Source organism: Amblyraja radiata, chromosome 10, assembly GCF_010909765.2.
Source record: "Amblyraja radiata isolate CabotCenter1 chromosome 10, sAmbRad1.1.pri, whole genome shotgun sequence".
In the NCBI taxonomy this organism is placed as follows: Eukaryota; Metazoa; Chordata; class Chondrichthyes; order Rajiformes; family Rajidae; genus Amblyraja; species Amblyraja radiata.
The window spans coordinates 30,498,649-30,519,019 of NC_045965.1; the positions used below are offsets into that span (position 1 = coordinate 30,498,649).

Here is a 20,371-nt window from a genome sequence, read left to right on the forward strand (position 1 = left end):
TCCAATGGAACAAGGATAGTTCCCTGGTCCTTACCTTTCACGCCATCAGCCTCCACATCCAACACATTATTCTCCAACATTTCCCCCACCTGCAACCATCACAACATGACCCCACATTAACGATATCTTCCCGTCCCCATCCTTTCCATGTTCCATAAAGACCACTCCTTCCGCAACTCCCTGGTTTACTCATCCTTTCCCACCCAAACCATCTCCCAACCATGTACTTTCCCCTGTAACCGCAGGAGATGTACACTTCCTCCCTCACCTCCATTCAGGGACCTCAGCAGCCCTTCGAGTGAGACATGCACTTCCACTTACTTCATCTACTCCATCCATTTGGCCACTTCCTTTGGTGAGTCCAAGTGTAGTTTAGATGACCATTAAGTCATCATGTTTGCCTACCATTTCAACTGAACCTTCCATTCCAATACTAACCATTTTATCCTTAGCCTCCTTCATTGCCAGAATGAGGCCACACGCAAACTGGAGGAACTAATCCTCCATGAACAGTATCAACATTGAATTCTCCAATTTTGGATTCATTAGATTAGATTAGATAGCCTTTATTGTCATTCAGACCGAAGTCTGAACGAAATTGAAGCAGTCATACATACAATACAATACAATAAAAAACAACAATAAACACATATTAACATCCACCACAGTGAGTCCACCCAGCATCTCCTCACTGTGATGGAGGCAAAAGTCTTAGGTCTCCAGCCTCTTCCCTCCTCTTCTCCCTCTGCGCTGAGGCGATACCCCCCGGGCGATGTTACAACTGTCCCGCGGCTCAAACACCGCGGCCCGGGGTGGTCGAAGCTGCCGCCCACCAGTCCTGCTGACGCAGCCGCTGGCCCGCGGCCGAACCCCGGACTCAGGCCACCGCCGCCAGAACACCGTCCCAGCCACCGGAGCACCGTTCCAGCCCCGAGCCGGATCGCCCTCACGTGAGTACCGTTACCGTCTCAGCCTCGCGCCAGGCCGCCCCGACATGGGCGCCGCTCCTCCCTCGGGCTGGGCCGCCCCGACATGGGCGCCGCTCCTCCCTCGGGCTGGGCCGCCCCGACATGGGCGCCGCTCCTCCCTCGGGCTGGGAGCGCCGACATGGGCGCCGCTCCTCCCTCGGGCTGGGCCGCCCCGACATGGGCGCCGCTCCTCCCTCGGGCTGGGAGCACCGGCATGGGCGCCGCTCCTCCCTCGGGCTGGGCCGCCCCGACATGGGCGCCGCTCCTCCCTCGGGCTGGGAACGCCGTACCTCCCCGAGCTCGGCCACTCCGACGGGAGCACCGTTCCTTCCTCGGGCCGGCCGCCCTCCCGGGAGCGTCACAGCCCCTCACGAAAGCACTGTTCCAGCCCCGAGCCGGGCCGTCCTCACGGGAGCGTCACAGCCCCTCACGAAAGCACTGTTCCAGCCCCGAGCCGGGCCGTCCTCACGGGAGCGAGCCCAGTGCGAGTCCTGGCGGGCTCTGCCTCCTGAGCCTCGAGGTCGCCAGCTCCGCCATTAGGCCTCAGCGCAGACGGAGGCAGAGAAGGGGAATACGACAAAAAAGTCGCATTCCCCCGCAGGGAGAGACAGCAAGCCCCGTTTCAACCCCCCCCAAAACAGAAACTAAAAACCAAAACTAGACTAACCAAAACGAAAATAAATAACACAAAAAACACAAAACAAACAGGACTGCCGGAGAGCCGCTGCAGCCAGAGCCGCGCCGCCACTAGGGGCTCTGTAATTAAATCTTTCCCCTCTCACTTTAAACCTGTCATCAGATTCTTGGTTCCCCTGCAGATAAAAAGACTGCATGTCTAACCTATCTATTCTCAGGACCATATACACCTCTATAAGATCACTTTTCATCCTCCTATGTTCCAAGCCTGCCCAACGTCTCCCTATAGCCCACAACCTCAATCCCTGGCAACATCCTTGTTAATCTTCCCTGCACTCTTTCCTATAGCAGGGTGACTGGAAAAAGTTTACAATACTCCAACTGTGGCCTCACTAGCGCCTTGTATAGCTGTAACATAACACCCCAACTTCTATATAGTCAGAACTCTGACTGATGAAGGCCAATTTGCCGCAAGCCTTTTTGACCACCATATTTATCTGTGATGCCAATTTCAAGGAACTACAGTATGTGCCTGCACTCCAAAATCCCTCTACTTTACAATACTCCCCAGAGCCCTACCATTTACTGTGAAGGTCCTGCCCTGGTTAAACTTCCCAAAATGCAACACCTCACATTTATCTGCACAAAACTCCATTAACCATTCCTCTGCACACTTGCCTAACTGATAACTCTTCACCATCAACAATACTACCCATTATAATGTCATCTACAAACTTACAAAACCTGCCTTGTACCTTCTCATCCAAATCATTGATAAAAACCACAAACCGCAATGGTCCAGCACTGATTCTTGAGGCTCACCACCAGACACAGGCCTCCAGTTCGAAAAACAATCTTCCATAGTCAATTTGCTTCCTTCCATGAAGCCAATTTTCGATGCAGTCGGCTGCACTTCCTGGATCCCATGCGATCAAACCTTCCAGAGCAGCCTATTATGTGGAACCTTGTTAACCTTGCTGAAATCCATGTAACATCTTCAGCTCAGCCTCATCAACATTTCCAACCACAGATGTTAGACTCACTGGCATTTAGTTCTCAAGCTTTCCCTTGCAGCCCTCCTTAGAGTCACAATATTTGCCACCCTCCAGTATTCTGGCACCTTACTCGTATTTAATGATGAATCATAAACGTTATATCCAGTGTCCTTGCATATATCTGATTAGATCTGGGTATTATGTCTACCTTCGTACATATTTGGACATTCTATGACAGTAAGCATGCAGGTACAGCAGGCAGTGAAGAAAGTGAATGGCATGTTGGCCTTTATAACAAGAGGAATAGAATATAGGAGCAAAGAAGTCCTTCTGCAGTTGTACAGAGCCTTAGTGAGACTACACCTGGAGTATTGTGTGCAGTTTTGGTCCCCTAATTTGAGGAAGGACATTCTTGCTATTGAGGAGCGCAGCGTAGGTTTACAAGGTTAATTCCGGAGATGGCGGGATTGTCATATGCTGAGAGAATGGAGCAGCTGGGCTTGTACACTCTGGAGTTTAGAAGGACGAGAGGGTATCTCATTGAAACATATAAGATTGTTAAGGGCTTGGACATGCTAGAGGCAGGAAACATGTTCCCCCTGTTGGGGGAGTCCAGAACCAGGGGCCACAGTTTAAGAATAAGGAGTAAGTCATTTTGAACGGAGACGAGGAAACACTTTTTCTCACACAGTGGTGAGTCTGTGGAATTCTCTGCCTCAGAGGGCGGTGGAGGCAGGGTCTCTGGATGCTTTCAAGAGAGAGCTAGATAGGGCTCTTAAAAATAGCGGAGTCAGGGGATATGGGGAGAAGGCAGGAACGGGGTACTGATTGTGGATGATCAGCCATGATCACATTGAATGGCGGTGCTGGCTCGAAGGGCCAAATGGCCTACTCCTGCATCTATTGTCTATTGAACATCTCCTCGGCCTAAATAGTGACCGCCATCCAGACACTTCTATTGAGTGTCCCAATTTCCTCGGTCTTCATGTCTACCTGTAAAAACAGAGGAAAAATACTCATTAAGGCCCTTGCCCATCTCCTGCGGCTCCACACAGAGATGACCACTTTGATTCCTAAGGGGCCCCATTCTCTCTTTGGTTACCCTTGTTCCCTTAACATAACACCTCTTATGATGATCCTTAATATTATCTGCCAGAGCTATCTCCTGTCCCCTTTTTGCCCTCCTGATTTCCTTTTTTAGCTTGCTCCTCAGTGAGTTCCTGTTCCTCCTGGTATTTAAGTTTTAAAAGAATGTCTTTTGGGTCTCACATCCTTAATTTCTCTGTCACTGGGATGGCTTAAACTGGTGGAGACAATAGTTTATCACCATAGTTACCAAATGAAAAGTACAGTCAGGTCTTGATAACATTACCGGAATCCAATATTCCCAAACTAAAAAGGATCCTGCTGACTTTAGTTGGCTGGTTATATTGCTTACTCAGCAGAGGTGGTGAATACTGGCCCCAGGGCAGATAAATAAAACTTTTTTTTTTTTTTAAATGGTCCAACTCTCCTAAGACAATTTTGACAACGATTTTTGCAATATCCTTTCTAGCCTCTCTCAATAACCTGAGATAAAATACCATCAGGTCCTGGGGATTTATCCATCATAATACTCTTTGAGCCCCAACACCACCTCCTGCTTAATGTCAAACTGCCCTTGCATATTAGTATTATCCACGCTGTCTTCCATTTCATTCTGCTTGGTGTAAACAGATGCAAAGTACTCGCTTAGTATCACAATTACATGTAATTTCCAACCATATAATCTACCTGCCACATTCTATGGCTTTTGTATTTTAAGCCCTTGCTTATGAAAACAAGGATTCTATTTTTCAGTTTTAATAATTTATTTTACCAAGTTTTATTAACGTGTGACTCATACTAGATTTAAATATATGGTCTGCATTTTCTTTCCTTACTTTTCTCTGCATTTTATTATTCTGCTCAGTGTAGCAATTTATCAACTTCCTCATGAGGTCCCTTACAAACTACTTTTAGCTAACCTAAAATCAACCTCCACCCCCTTTTTATTTGTTAATAAAGGCACAGAGGCACAGAGAGGGACACAGAGAGGGGCACAGAGAGGGACAAAGAGGCACAGATAGGGGGGGGAGAGAAGGGTGGGGGAAGAGGGAGCGTGAGGGGGAAGAGAGGGAGCTGGGGGGGGGGGGCAGAGAGGGAGTGGAGGGAGGGGCAGAGAGGGAGTGGAGGGGGGGGGCAAAGAGGGAGGGGGTAGAATTGGAGGGGTGGGGGGCTCGCATCGTCACGGGGAGGGCTGGTTCCCGAACGCAATACTCCCTCGCTCCCAGCTGCAAAACGCACCCGCCCCCTACCCGTAGCCCTCACGGGAGGTGTGGGGGGCAGAGGGGGAGCGTGAGGCAGGGGGGGGCAGAGAGAGAGCATGACATTTTCAGATAAGCCGATTTCAGACTCCAGGTGGTAAATCTCCACCAGAATATGTAAAAATGTTCCCGTTCGCACGTCGTTTTTTCGAGATGATGTGAAAACACACAAACAAACAAATTTGTGTGGGGGGGGGGGGCGGCCTGCAGCGTCACATACACACACACTAACCACTCTCCTTGATATTATATTAATATTATTCATTGGCTCCTTTTACTCTCTCTGCCCCTATCTATACGTAACTCGCAGCTCGTGGAAAACAGTGCCCAGCAGGCAGCGCGTTGAAAACTCTGCGCAGCTGGCCGCAAGGTGCAGAGCCATTGTGACGTCATCAGCTCATTAGCTGTAAAAAATATTTCAGATTTGTGAACAATTTTAAGAAATAACTCAAGAAAGAATGAATCAAATTTTCAGAAGAAGCTATTTTTGAGATTGCGAGGTAAATCTCTATCGGAATATGTAAAAATTCCACCGTTAGAGCGTCGTGTTTTCGAGGAGATGTGAACCACTGATAAATAAATAAATAAACACACAAATCCACACACAAATACATCCACATCCAAGATCAGAGTTTTATAAGTATATAGATAAGGATAAGGATAAACTGGTTAGTTTAGGAATCAAGTCAGGTGCTGCTTCAATGCTATCCTTGCATTGTGAATAATAGACCTTGGAGGAATGGTAGTTGGGGTGGGGAGGGGGGAACGAAGCTATAAATAAATTCAGGATAAGTGGATTTTTTTAAATATACAAGCTCCTGCAAGGCTGCCAAATACAATAGGCTTTTTATTTTGCCAGAAATAAAAAGCCCCAATTGCTTTGGTTTGACACATATCTCAGCCTGACTGCTAGAATCTGACAGGTTTATAGCACTCGTGAATAAACTTGCCTTTATGTAGACAGATCTTAAAGCTGTTCCTTTGCCATTGGTTACGTGCTTAGAAATCCAGAGTTTGAATAGGAAAGGAAATACAACTCTCTTGTTGGAAAGCAACTTAACGTAGATGCCAACTAACTAAGCTGATGCTTTTAGTGCTCCCGTTTTCTTACATCCAAAAGACATCGTTACATATAGATTAATTGGCTCCCATAAATTACCCTAGTGTAGATAAGTGGCAGCAGAATCAAAGGGAAAATGATGAGCGTCTGAATTAAAATAAGTTGCTTGGGTACAGGGAACAGAGAGAGGGGAGGGGGGGGGGGACAGGACTAATGAGACTGTTTTGCTGGGATCTGCATGGACCTGATGGTCAGTATAGCCTCTTTCTACATAATAAGAATAATTAGAATAATTAGACATGTTGGCTTTCATAACAAGAGTGGAGGATAGGAGCAAAGAGGTCCTACTGCAGTTGTAAGGGCCCTAGTGAGACCACACCTGGAGTATTGTGTGCAGTTTTGGTCTCCAAATTTGAGTAAAGACATTAATTTGAGTAAATACATTAGGAACAGTCAACATGGATTTGTGCCTGGAAGGTCATGTTTGACTAATCTTCTTGAATTTTTTGAAGAGGTTACTAGGGAAATTGATGAGGGTAAAGCAGTGGATGTTGTCTATATGGACTTCAGTAAGGCCTTTGACAAGGTTCCTCATGGAAGGTTGGTTAAGAAGGTTCAATTGTTGGGTATAAATGCAAGAGTAGCAAGATGGATTCAACAGTGGCTGAATGGGAGACGCCAGAGAGTAATGGTGGATGGCTGTTTGTCAGGTTGGAGGCAGGTGACTAGTGGGGTGCCTCAGGGATCTGTGTTGGGTCCACTGTTGTTTGTCATGTACATCAATGATCTGGATGAAGGTGTGGTGAATTGGATTAGTAAGTATGCAGATGATACTAAGATAGGTGGTGTTGTGGATAATTAAGTAGATTTCCAAAGTCTACAGAGAGATTTAGGCCATTTGGAAGAATGGGCTGAAAGATGGCAGATGAAGTTTAATGCTGATAAGTGTGAGGTGCTACATCTTGGCAGGACAAATCAAAATAGGACGTACATGGTAAATGGTAGTGAATTGAGGAATGCAGTTGAACAGAGGGATCTAGGAATAACTGTACATAGTTCCCTGAAAGTGGAATCTCATGTAGATAGGGTGGTAAAGAAAGCTTTTGGTATGCTAGCCTTTATAAATCAGAGCATTGAGTATAGAAGTTGGGATGTAATGTTAAAATTGTACAAGGCATTGGTGAGACCAAATCTGGAGTATGGTGTACAATTGTGGTCGCCCAATTATAGGAAGGATGTCAACAAAATAGAGAGTGCAGAGGAGATTTACTAGAATGTTGCCTGGGTTTCAGCAACTAAGTTATAGAGAAAGGTTGAATAAGTTAGGTCTTTATTCTCTGGAGCGCAGAAGGTTAAGGGGGGACTTGATAGAGGTCTTTAAAATGATGAGAGGGCTGGACAGAGTTGACGTGGACAAGCTTTTCCCATTGAGAGTAGGGAAGATTCAAACAAGAGGACATGACTTCAGAATTAAGGGACAGAAGTTTAGGGGTAACATGAGGGGAAACATCTTTACTCAGAGAGTGGTAGCTGTGTGGAATGAGCTTCCAGTGGAAGTGGTGGAGGCAGGTTCGATTTTATAATTTAAAAATAAATTGGATAGGTATATGGATGGGAAGGGAATGGAGGGTTATGGTCTGAGTGCGGGTAGATGGGACTAGGGGAAAATAATTGTTCGGCACGGACTTGTAGGGCCGAGATGGCCTGTTTCCGTGCTGTAATTGTTATATGGTTATGGTTATTCTTGCTATTGAGGGAGTGCAGTGTAGGTTCACGAGGTTAATTCCCGGGATGGCAGGACTGTCATATGTTGATAGAATAGAGCGGCTGAGCTTGTAAACTCTGGAATTTAGAAGGAGGAGAGGATATCTTATTGAAACATATATAGGCTGTGGGCCGAGCATCGAAAATGTGTCTAGAATTTAACTTTCGTGACCCATGTCTCGGAACTACATGAAATTTTGCACAGATTTAGACAAAATATAATTGAGAAGTCATAACTCGTCAGTGCCAAAAGTTGCGCATTAATTAATTAAGCTAATTAGAGAATGAGATCGAAAAGTAAGCGCCATCTTGTGTTCAATGCCCATATTACACCATGGGGAGCTTAATTCTGTGCTGCGGTCTATTTAAATCATACAATATTATACCATATATATTGACTTGTGAATTTGACTGTAATCATATATGATTATGTATAATTATATTATATAAAAATAATATGAATACAATTGTAAGTGTGTATTTCGAATGAGACTGCCGCAGAGGTCCGTCCTAATTAATGGATGAGGGCAGTTCCTGTGGGTTCCCCCGTTTACTGAATCCCACTGACTGCCAATGTGCAGAGTGGGGGTCATGGCCATAGTGGGACTGGGGCAGTGTCAGACTGGGGGAGGACTAAGCCATCTTCGACTGACAGGAAAATGCCTGACCCTAACTCGCCCCCCTTCCAGAGCTGCTCACGGCTGGAGCTGGAGCCGCTTTGAGACTGGCTGCGGGCTCCATACGTGTTGCCCCGCAGCGCGTGAACCTTGGCCACCATGCGCTTCTGGATCATTGTGGTTATGATGGTGGGAAGCAGCATTGCCCTGCACGCCAGCCAAGCCGCCTTCAGCACCGCCATAGCTCTGGCTCCGTCAGTCCGCCTGCTCGCTCACTGCAACACCGGCCTACCCACAGCTCGACCGACCACTCGCAGCACCAACTGGCCGTCCAACCACTCGCTGCACCCACAGGCGGCCCGACCCGACCGACCACTACTCTCAGCACCGACCGGCGGCCCAACCCGACCGATCCTCTACAGCATCCATTGGCCTACCGATAGCCCGACCGACTGACTGGCTGAATAACCGACCGACTGACTGAATAGCCGACTGACTGACCCAAATCCTAATCCGAACCCTAGCTCTACATATGTTATTTACCATTTTTATTTAAAAGTTCACATCATAAAGATAAATCAATTGAAAAACAAAATTATCAGTAAGGTTAGCATTACCTTTATTCCTTGGAAACCTTGTTATTGTTTTTTATGTAATCAGGAGGCAGCCATGATCCCAGGGTCCTCACTGCGTAGCGACCATAAAACAAAGCGCGGGATTGGTCAATTTACGTCCGACCTCAATGTCAAACGTGCATTGATTTGACAATTGCTACTTGGAAAATTGGAGATTATTCTCTCTCTTTTTTTAAATGTGCAGGTTTTGGTCTTGACGAGTTTCAGGTATGATTTATATAATATTTTTACACAATATGTTCAAAATTCAGGTCGTTCCTGGGTCACGAACTTGAAAGAAAAATCTCCTCGGCCCACAGCCTAATAAGATTAAGGATTTGGACACGCTAGAGGTAAGAAACATGTTCCTGATGTTGGGGGAGTCCAGAACCAGGGGCCACAGTTTAAGAATAAGGGGTAAGCCATTTAGAACGGAGATGAAGAAAAACTTTGATGTGGAATTCTCTGCCTCAGAAGGCAGTGGAAGCCAATTCTCTGTATGCTTTCAAGAAAGTTGGATAGAGCTCTGAAGATTGCAGAGTCAAGGGATATGGGGAGAAGGCAGGAACGGGGTGCTGATTGTGGATGATCAGCTATGATCACAGTGAATGGCGGTGCTGGCTCGAAGGGCCGAATGGCCTACTCCTGCACCTATTATCTATTAGTGTTTGAATGACGCTATTGCTTTTGGTTAGGACGAAATAGAACTGACTGATGATTTGAACAAAACATTCGGCTAAACAAGTTCATTCCAGTCTAATTGCTCAGGTGCAAAACTGTTGTTGAAAACATTAGCGACGCAGTGGTGCTGGTTTCCAACGGGAACGGTGACAGACGCACCACACATCTCTGTCCTCCAGTTCCTGGGGACTTCCGCCGCTAGAAGTATAGGAATTTGGTGTGTGTGCTTTACCATCATTCCTTACACTGCTATGTACGACAGTGATCACAACTTCTACTGAAGTGTGGATGGCCATTGGCTCGGTTAACAGGACATCTTATCTGTTTACACCAAATATACCTCTTAAGACAATATTCCAAGTGTGGCTTCACTGAATATCTTGTACAATTGCAACATAACATCCCAATTTCTATGTGTAGGAAGGAATTGCAGATGCTGGTCTAAACTGAAGATAGGCACAAAATGCAGAAGTCACTCAGCTGGACAGGCATTACCTGGAGGAAAGGAATGGGTGATGTTTCGGTTTGAGACAGAAGACTATTGAAGACTGAAGAAGGGTCTCCACCGGAATGTTACCCATTCCTTCACTCCAGAGATGCTGCCTGTACTGCTAAGTTACTCCAGCATTTGTGTTTATCTTTGTCTCAATTTCTATACTTATAGCCTTACAATATCAGTATGCCCAAACACCTTTTTTCACCACCCTGTCCATCCGTGTAAACAATGTTACCTTTCAAACATATAAATTCATGGAATCCAGGCATATTCATAATCTGTTATTCCTATTAAAGACCATTACAAGAAAATTCAGCCATATTCTACTGATGTAATTAAAACAAGAGATTTGTGCTTCTAACAATCTTTTTTTTCTTTTCATTCAAACTGTGCTTCTTTGCAAGTTTAACAGGCATGATCAACAGCACCAAATCTATTAGGCAGTACAATCAGAGACAGGAGGAATTGATTTCCTTTGTTAGAATTATTTGCTATTATTGATTGCAAGAGTTGTTTGTTAATGTATTGGGGACAAAACCTAATTTGGAGGTGTTCAGGTGGATGAGGTGGATGATCAGCCATGATCATATTGAATGGCGGTGCAGGCTCGAAGGACTGAATGGCCTACTCCTGCACCTATTTTCTATGTTTCTATGGTCCCAGTTCAGGCATATGAAATGAATAAACAAATGGTCAGCAGGAACGTGATGTATGTCAGTCATAGTCAGAGAGGCATTTCTGGGCTCCGACTAAGACTGACATGCAAGCTAGGAAACAAGGTTCCGTGTTCAGCAGATTACATCGAGGTCTGTTGCACATGACATTATCCTTACCTGGGAATACCTATGCAAGAGGCAGGGTGGGAGGTGGTGTAGGGCAAGAGGCAGGATGAGAGGTGTACTTAAGAAAGGTACTGACCCAAAGTGTCTTCTATCCATGTTCTCCAAAGATGCTGCCTAACCTGCTGAGTCACTCCAGCACTTTGTAAACCAACATCTGCAGCTCCTTGTTGCAGGATGAACATTGAATTCGACAATTTCAGGTATTCACCCAGTTTCATTCCCTCCTCCATGTGCTGATCTCCCAACCTCTCTAATCCAGGTCCCCCATTTTCCTTTCCCCGTACTCAACTAGTTCCCTTCCACCCACGTCGCTCCCTCTGACTCAGCATTTCGCTCCTTTTTGCTTCTTATCAGATTCCACCATCCGCACACTTTGTCTTCTCCATTTATCACTTTCAACCTGTTTCTATCTTCACCCATCTCTTTCTCAATTAACCCCTCATCACCAGTATCTAATTTTGTATTTGTTAGCTCTTGTCCCACTCCTCACCTCTCTATCAGCTCTCTCCCATTTGCTCCATCAGTCTGAAGAAAGGGTCAAATGCAAAATGTTGTCTTCCATTTCCCTCCTCAAATGCTGCCTGACCTGCAGGGGTTGGGTACTCTCATCAGCAGGCCCAATTTCTTACCATAATTTTATGATTTCTAATTGCTAAAATCACTGGAGCTGGGATGTTAAATATCCATTACCCAAATAGAACTGTAGAGTTGTCATGTCTGGCTAGTATTCATGGAAATGCGTCCATCTTAAGAATTACTGGGACCACGTGGTACTGGGAACCTTTCTGAAGGCTACACATGGCACACCTGCAGTCACCTCAGGTATTGGGCCAATCACACCATGTGTCAGGTTGGAATGTTGGTCCACCCACAGAAGTTGAACATTGTGGCCAGAGGCCTGGAAATGTCAGATATTCAGGTGACCCAGAACTGCAGTACAATCCTTGGAGAGGTCCCAAACACTGCTTGTGGGGCAGATTTCCAATTTGCCTCCCAGGTGTAAAACTAACATTGTAATTGATCATTCATTGCCTGTTCTCAACAAAATAATAAGGTGGCTATTCCTTGAACACCTGCCCATTGCTTTCAGATGTTGGAATGACAATTGTGGCAAATGGACATGCAGAGCATAACGAACTGAGTCAATGTATTGCTGCACCTTCAGGATAACTTGTTCAAGACAGTCTTATCAGTGACAACGGCTGAACACAATTACACAATACAAACTTTATTTAAAATTAGCATACAAGCAATCTACTTCCATGATTAAAAAATCCTTTCACCACCTAAAATGGAATAATCTATACAGTTGTGTCATAAATTATCTACACGACCGGAGTAGCATGGTTTCCATCTTAATATTTGTGTTAAAGGACATGCTATATCCCTTTTGTTTCAAACTAAAATTGACCATAATGACAAATAGTTTACTGAAATGTTCTCTTTGTGTCTGCAACATATCCCTATTGCAAAGGTACTGGTGTGTAATGCCTGCATTCACTCTCAGATCTGTTTGAATAATGCTTTTAATAATGCATGCCAATGTCAGAAGCCTTTCATCACACTACTCAATGATGTCCGATTTTAACCAACTGAGATACAGCTTAATGTATCAAGCACATTTCTTTAGTGATTCTCAGTATGGTGTGGTACTGACCCACATACATGAGGAGAACCCTAGTTTTTTTCTAAAGAGTTCATCTCATGCTTTTACAGAAGGTTGCACATGACTGTCCTGGGCAAGAAAGGAAGGGAATTTCAAATAACATTAAACTGTTACAATCACTAAACTTGATCATTATACAGTGCTCTTGTCATGGAAAGCATTATGCCCAATAACTGCTAATAGAATAGTTATACGGGTAAAATACTCAAGCGTTGTTCTCCGGATGGGTTATCATTTTCCAGCAACTTCAGCAGAGAAAGGAGGATATTCTATCATATATCCAAAATGGTAACTTCCTGACCTTCAGGAGAGGGAGACAACTTTAACCAATCCTTTGCACAAGAAGCACTCTCAGCACTAAAGTAACAGACTGCAGCTCCAGTTGAACACATTCCGCACTCTTGATTTAAATTACGGTCTAATTCTTATTTCAAAGTGAAAAAATCCACACTGATCATTCTACTGTTTTGAGAGAAATCTTTCCTGCTTTACTGGTCTTGGAATAATCTTGATATCTAAAATTCCTTCCATCCTTTGGACACCACAGAAGTTCACTACATATCAAATCAGACATCATCTAGCTGTGAAAGCTAATGCAAGGTGTTGAAGAAACTCAACAGGTCAGGCAGCATCTCTGGAGAACATGGATTGGCGACATTTCAGGTAGGGACCCTTATTCAGACTGAAGAGTCCTGACCATAAACGTGACCTATCCACATTCTTCAGAGATGCCGTCTGACCCACCGTGTTACTCCACCATTTTCTTTTTTGGCAAACCAGCATGTGTAGCTTGCCATGTCTCTATCATCTAACTGTGAATAGAAGCCCAAACCATATAAAGTATCAGGTTTACTGAGAGCTTCCAGACAAAGCTGATGCCTTATGTAGATTATCCAATTGCATTATGTATACAACTAGTTCAAGAATACACCAGTAATCCACATTCTGCTTGTGCACAACATAACTGTGGCACATCGAAGAAGGAGCTCAGATTATGCAACATATTCAAGTTGTCTTTACATTTCTCTTCCATTCTGAGGAACTACGCTTTTAAATGTATCTAGAATAAATGTTTGAGTACACAGATAATAGTTTAAGCGTGTTTTTACAATCTATATTTAAAAAGGTGTCTTCTACGACAATAATGTTGATCTCCATTAGGAACGGAGTCAGCAAATATGCTCTTCTTGTAAAACCTAGAATCTAAATCTGTTACATCTGAGTGAGTTACTAAATGCAAAGCGTTTTGAGCCAGCCCGAGAACTTAAGATGCTATATAATTGTCTGGGAGCAATGACAATAAAACACTCTTGACTTGACTCTTGACCTCCCACAGTCTCAATCCCTTGAGCAATGGAGGTGTCTGCCCTCGCATAGTTGCCACGCTACAATACTTTATAGTTACAGAAATTAATGCTCAGAAAGTTATAAACTACAGTGATGGTAATTTGCTTTGACAATTAAATGTGCACTTGACTGCTTTCAGAAAAAGAAAGGAACATCATCCCATTTTATAAAGGCACAGTTCTGGAATCTTCCACAGATTATACAAATTTTCGCAAAATTATTGGATGCAGGAGTTCTTTCACCAGCAACAGGAATTTCAACAGGCCCAAATCCATGTCACATGACCTCAGTTCACACATCACAGAGCAGATTTACACTTCTCTTCCGAATTGCTTAGTTGGACTTGTGTTGCTGGTACGACTTCTTCCAATTCCAGCCCCATCATCACTCCTGTGCCTCCTTGCCAGCCAATCTATAAATTTCAGTTGGTCCATCAGCATGGGTGATTGTGGTAGTCAGCTGCAGCTCCTCACCACCATTTACTCCTAGATCACCTGAAGGCAAGAAAGCCATACAATGTTAGCGTAGCCTACATTTTTTGTCACCTCTCCAGTCAGTTTTGTGTCCAGGTTGAGGAAGTTCACATTATAGGAGTAGAATTAGGCCATTTGGCCCATCGAGGCCACTCCACCATTCAATCTTGGTTGATCTCTGCCTCCTAATCCCATTTTCGTGCATTCTCCCAACAATGCTCGACACCCGTTCTAATCAAGAATTTGTCTATCTCTGCCGTAAAAATATCCATTGACTTGGCCTCCACAGCCCTCTGTGGCAATGAGTTCCACAGATTAACTACCCTCTGACTAGAGAAGTTCCTCCTCACCTCCTTTCTAAAAGAGTGTCCTTTAATTCTGAGACTATGACCTCTAGTCCTAGACTCTCCCACCAGTGGAAACATCCTATCATCATCCACTCTATCTATGCTTATCATTATTCTGTAAGTTTCCATGAGGTCCCCCTTAATTTTTTTGCAGGTCATCTGTAGAATATTGTGGTGTTTCTCAATACTTGAGGGAAGGGAGCTGACTCTTATCTGTAGTTCCAAGGCGGATGCACCGGATAACGAGTAGTTTCTTTTTACTCATCCCCAGATTTTTTACCGTCACAACTAAAGTATTTTGCCAGGAGAGTCAAATGTAATTCTGAGTTGAATACCATAACTGGTTGACTGGAATCAGTAATGGATATGGGGTTTAGAAACTAGGGGCACTCTAAGGTCCTTGAGGCTGAGGTTGGGAAGGAAGGGGGCGGGGGAGAATTTTTTTTATGTGCAGTCATACCCATGTAAGAGTACAAGAATGCATAACTTGTTTATTGTGTATTTATAATTGTTTATTGTGTAGTATATGTCATAGCTGCTTTCTTGCATCTCTCTCCCTCTGTGTTTACATTACAAAATGTTCCATAATGGTATACAATCTCAATTTTTTTCTGTCACCTCCTCTTTCTTTCTGCATGCTGTTTCTTCAGCACGCCTTCTGCTACTAAGAAGCCATGTCCTCACATATTCTTCGGGGTTGAATTTTGACAGGGGAGGTCCCACCAACTTAATAAACAGAAGAGTTGAGAGATGATCAGTTTGAAGTCTTGCACGTTGTGGTGAAATGCAGAAATTCATGCCACTGAAGCTTCTTTCACATTCTGCTGTTGATACCGGAATTGTATTTACAGCCGTTAGCAGCCGCTGAAAATCTGCAGAAACTACCTTCCCTTTAGATTACTTAAATTCTCTGAAGGCCCTGACACAAAGCCAACCATTTAAGCCAAATTGCTCTGCCATTTCTTCTACATCATTATCCCCAAAAAGTGAATCTTCTGGAATATTGTTAATATCTAAATATTTTGACTTGTTAATTAACTTTTTACATTTATCATTGGAAGCTGTTGTAGATTCAATATTATTTCATATTATTGACCAAACTCCTCAAAAACAGTTGTCTATGTATAGTAGGTACTTTACCAGCTCTCACATTTATTCCATTAAATATCATCTGGCTTGTTGCTTTCTCCACTTGAGTATAACATTTTCCTGGCTTCTCTATTTGACATTCAAGAACCTTGATAGTTTGTTTAATTTCCACAAGTGTACAATTTCAGTTCTGCAGTTCAAGTGACAGTTCAGACAACTCTAGCAAACTGACCATCAACAAGCCCAAATTATTTACAAAAGCTGATGATTCTAATACTTTTTTCAGCCCCTCGTACTTTGCTCTCTCTGCACTAGGTCTTGAAGCATCACAGCTTGCTTTTCCTTGCTTGCTCCCAACTAGCTTCATAATACTGCCACATTGCCTTTACAGTTCGGTAAGACGAAGCGACCCATCTCACACTGAAAACACAACCAATTTTCAACAGTTGACAGTGAAGAGCCTCAGCACATGCACTTAACTCATCCTGATTCTTAGGAGACCTATGATATAAGGAATACAATTTATCACAAAATATCTGAAAATGATTCAAACCTGCAACTTCATTTATAGCATCACCTACACTGAGTTCAAGCCTGTGACTGGCACAGTGCCAAACAGTCGCATTAGGGAAATCTTCAAGAAACAGTTTTGCAACCCCTGCATTTCATCCTAACATTACTGATGCACCATCAATTACAAGTGATATCACATTTTCTTTTAGGTACAGTATTGAAAAACCACCTCTTCGTAAGCAACTTAGAAGCCCATCATATATAGATTTTGCATTTGCACCAAGTTTCATATGTTCCAAGTCAAAATCGAATGATATAGGTTGGGAAGATTCACCAACTGCTGCTCTCAAGCAGCTTACTAGAACAGTTTTCCCATTAATAGTAATAGATTCATCAATCATAATAGACATTTTAGATTGTTTTGAAAATATATTTTCCACCACTGTTTTTGGCATCTGGTTCCCTATGTGGTGAGAGAGGGGCAGAGGGGCAAATAAAATAACTTGGAATAAAATAATGTGACTTTACCTGAGCCCATGCTCGCGGTCCAGTAGCCCTGACAGTGAGTTTAAAAAATTCTCCTGTGAATTTTATTCAAAGGAACACTGCGTCATTAATACATGGTCAAAACACAATTATATTTACTGAGGAATGTAGATCGATGTATTGATGACACATTGTATAACTACGTGTTAACTACTGGCTGTTAACAAGTGCTAACAGAGGCAGTTACCAAACCGTTTTCGTCTGAGTTGAATAAAGTGATAAATGACTCGAATCTTTCTATAGTACTCATTAAACCAGAGCTGGAAACTGAGAAGTAGGGGTACGTCGTCCACCTGCAAACCCCCCATTTCCATCACTGTATGGAATAGGCAACAAAAAAGATTGGCCCTCGTAAATACTGAAAAAAGCACATTGGACTTTTAAAACCATTAATAGCTGATATTTTAGCAATTCAGGTGCAAATGTGGTACACAGTTTCCTGTTGGTATAGGTTATTAACTACTGTACACATTTACTAAGATCTGGAAATGTTTTATTCCAATTGATACAACTTGGGAATTATGTTATCAAATGGGACAATAAAAAAGGAAATATTAGGCATGTTAAAATGTGGACAGGTATTAATTGGCCATATATTTTGTTCAATAACAAATATTGTAGGCCGTTATAAATCATTCCTACAAACTGCATTTCTACAATTTGGGGGATTTCTAAATGACTTTCCTAATAAACTTTTCAAATTATCCATGCTGTTAAATTAAAAAAAAGAAATTTGGCACAGCTGGTAACTTTTCAAGAGAAAGAAAGGCTCTTCAACCTTTAAGAATGATTTTTAAAAAATGGAAACTTACCATTCGATTGGTCACTGTTGCTGTAACACTTATGGGAAGGAGCATACAAAAACATGATGGCGAAGACATACAAGTTCCACATGCCATAAATGCCGGTGAAGAAAGCACTGTTCACCTGGATGGTGTATTCTCCCCACTTCCAGTTTCCATCATTTACCTGAAGAGAAAATCCACAATTTTATGTGATGTTTGCAAAATAGCTTATAATTGCCATAAAGAACCAGCATTTATATTCTATATTTCCATGCATATTTGTTGATGTGGTTGTCGTCATTCATTAGCCACGGTCAGGTTGACAATGAACAGGCAAATTACAAGACATCCGGTAATCTTAAAATCCACAGCATAGCAAATGTGCATCACTGAAGAAGAAAAATTCTGCAATGTAAAGAAATATTAGTGATATCCTTGCTTCGAGTTTTTGTGCACACTTGGATGAATACATTCAAACCTTGTGGATCGCTAGAAATTAATTTTCCCCCATTTTTGCAAATATCTCAAATTGCTTAAAGGTTGATTTACAACTTGTACGCCAATATGGGTGTCAAAGCAAAAAAAAAAAACTCCCATGAAATACGTCGTATGAAATTCAAAGACCAGATAGCAAATGATGAACCACAATCAAATGAAAGCAAAAATAAAACCGAGCTTTCTATAGTTTTGCATCAATAGTGGCAGGAATTACTCTTAGAAACCCCAATAAAACAAAGTCAAATACCCATAGGAAGTCACCTGCTCCCCCAAAATGAACATGTAAAGCTTTCAAGGCACATTAGATGCACATAAGAATACAAATAGGTTAATGGTGAGCGAACACTTTGAATTCTGTTTTTATTGCATTGGATTCCAAAGTAATGCTACAAGGAACTGTGTGTTCTGCCCAGTTTAAATGAAAACAACAAAATTAGTGGTATTGACTATTTCCAAAGTGAAATGAACTGCAAATAAGAAATTTGCATCAATATCGATAGAAAATGCTGCTAGCTTTGCTTTTAGTCACAGCTGGCATTTAACAAGTGGGTGCCTGCTTTTGTTCAGGTGCAATGGAACTGTTAAACTTACTGTGGGAATGCAAATATACCACATTCACTGACGTCAACTGCTTTAATTAAATTCAGCATAGTTAGCTGCGCAGCAGTACCCAGTAATCAATGTAACAATGCATCAAAGCCTGCATTCGTTCAGTTTGCTATTTTGACAACTGAGCTATGCCCTTATTATAAACAGTTTCATAATTGGAATCATGCCACAGGGCAAAGTTCAATATTCTGGGATCAGCATCCCTGTCCCATGCACAAAATCAGCAGCAGACCAGAAAATGCCAGCACGACAGCAATATCTCAGCCCCTGCCCTGGCTTTCCTATGGGACACAGGCTATTAACAGGAAAAGCAAGCAAAATCCTGCAGATTTTGTAAATTTTGGTAGAAAATGCGGAAACCCCAGGCCAGTAAGCATCTATGAAGAGACCGACACAAACAGAACACTAATAGCGCATGTTGGACATTAAAATAAAAATAGGCTAATCTGGGGAAAGCTTAATGGGAGGAGCAGCATTATTATTTGAAATTACCAAGTAATATACTGCAAATGCTGCAAATCAAATAAAACAAAATGCCAGAAGTGCTAATGATCTGAAGTTGCTGATCTTCACATTGTAGCCAGAAAGCTGTATCATGCTATCAGCTATTCTTCACAATTACATGATTTCACTGGAACTATGGGTAAAACAAAGTAATAAACAGCATCGAATGTAATTGTGAGAATGCCACAATGGAGCCATCCAAAACATTAGTCATAGAACATAGACACAAAATGCCAGAGTAACTCAACAGGCAAGGCAGCATCTCTCGATTGAAGGAATTGGTGATGTTTCATGTCAGGCCCCTTTTTCAGTCTCGGTGTAAACCAGCATCTGCAGTCCCTTCCTACACATTAGTCATAGGACTGTTTAATAGCATTTGGAAGAGTATGGAGCAAGTAAGATTTATAAGATGATTGCAGGTGGTAAGAAATTTAATCCTGACTAAAGATTGTCTAGGCTGCAGTTGTTTTCTTCAAGAGAATGGTAACCTTTTGAAATTGTCTACTTCAGAAGGCTATGGATACTCAGTCATTGAGTAAATTCAAGACCAAAACTAATTTTTTGGGGGGGCATGGATATGGAGTCAGGATGAAATGAATGGTGGAGGAGTGTATAGAAGGCAAAATATGAATAATGATCTGATTACATGGCAGAAACAGGCTGTGCGGCCAAACTATGCTTTATTTCTTACTTCCTTCCGAAGTCCCGAGGGGAGATAATGAAAAGATGTAAAATTTTGAAAGCCTAAATATGATGAAACAGAAGATCCTATTTCTCTTAACGATCTGTAACCAAGGGGTACAGGTCTAGGGTAATTAGTCGACTTAAGAAGGGATAGGAAAATATTTTCACCAAAGGAAGGGGGTCAAAGAAAGAGCGTTCACATTGCGGCCCTATTTCCACTAATCTTTCAACCTCTATATAAAATAAGCGCAAGACGCCATTGTATGCAGATGCCGAAAAGTGTGTTCAGCTC

General features: G+C 42.8%; 1 protein-coding gene across 2 annotated transcripts in view; it reads right to left on the reverse strand.

The window, feature by feature from the left end:
• Nucleotides 1–12,230: 12,230 nt before the first annotated feature.
• Nucleotides 12,231–20,371, reverse strand: part of wls (Wnt ligand secretion mediator) — a 55,935-nt gene continuing 47,794 nt past the window's right edge. Inside the window, exons 11-13 of one of the 2 annotated variants that reach the window (XM_033028466.1) lie at nucleotides 17,812–17,968; nucleotides 16,982–17,034; nucleotides 12,231–14,525 (exon numbers count right to left, since the gene is read on the reverse strand). In XM_033028466.1, the coding sequence (XP_032884357.1) occupies nucleotides 14,517–14,525; nucleotides 16,982–17,034; nucleotides 17,812–17,968 (219 nt within the window). In that variant the 3' untranslated portion in view covers nucleotides 12,231–14,516. The remainder of the gene's footprint in view (nucleotides 14,526–16,981; nucleotides 17,035–17,811; nucleotides 17,969–20,371) is intronic. The other variant, XM_033028465.1, reaches the window with a different exon arrangement.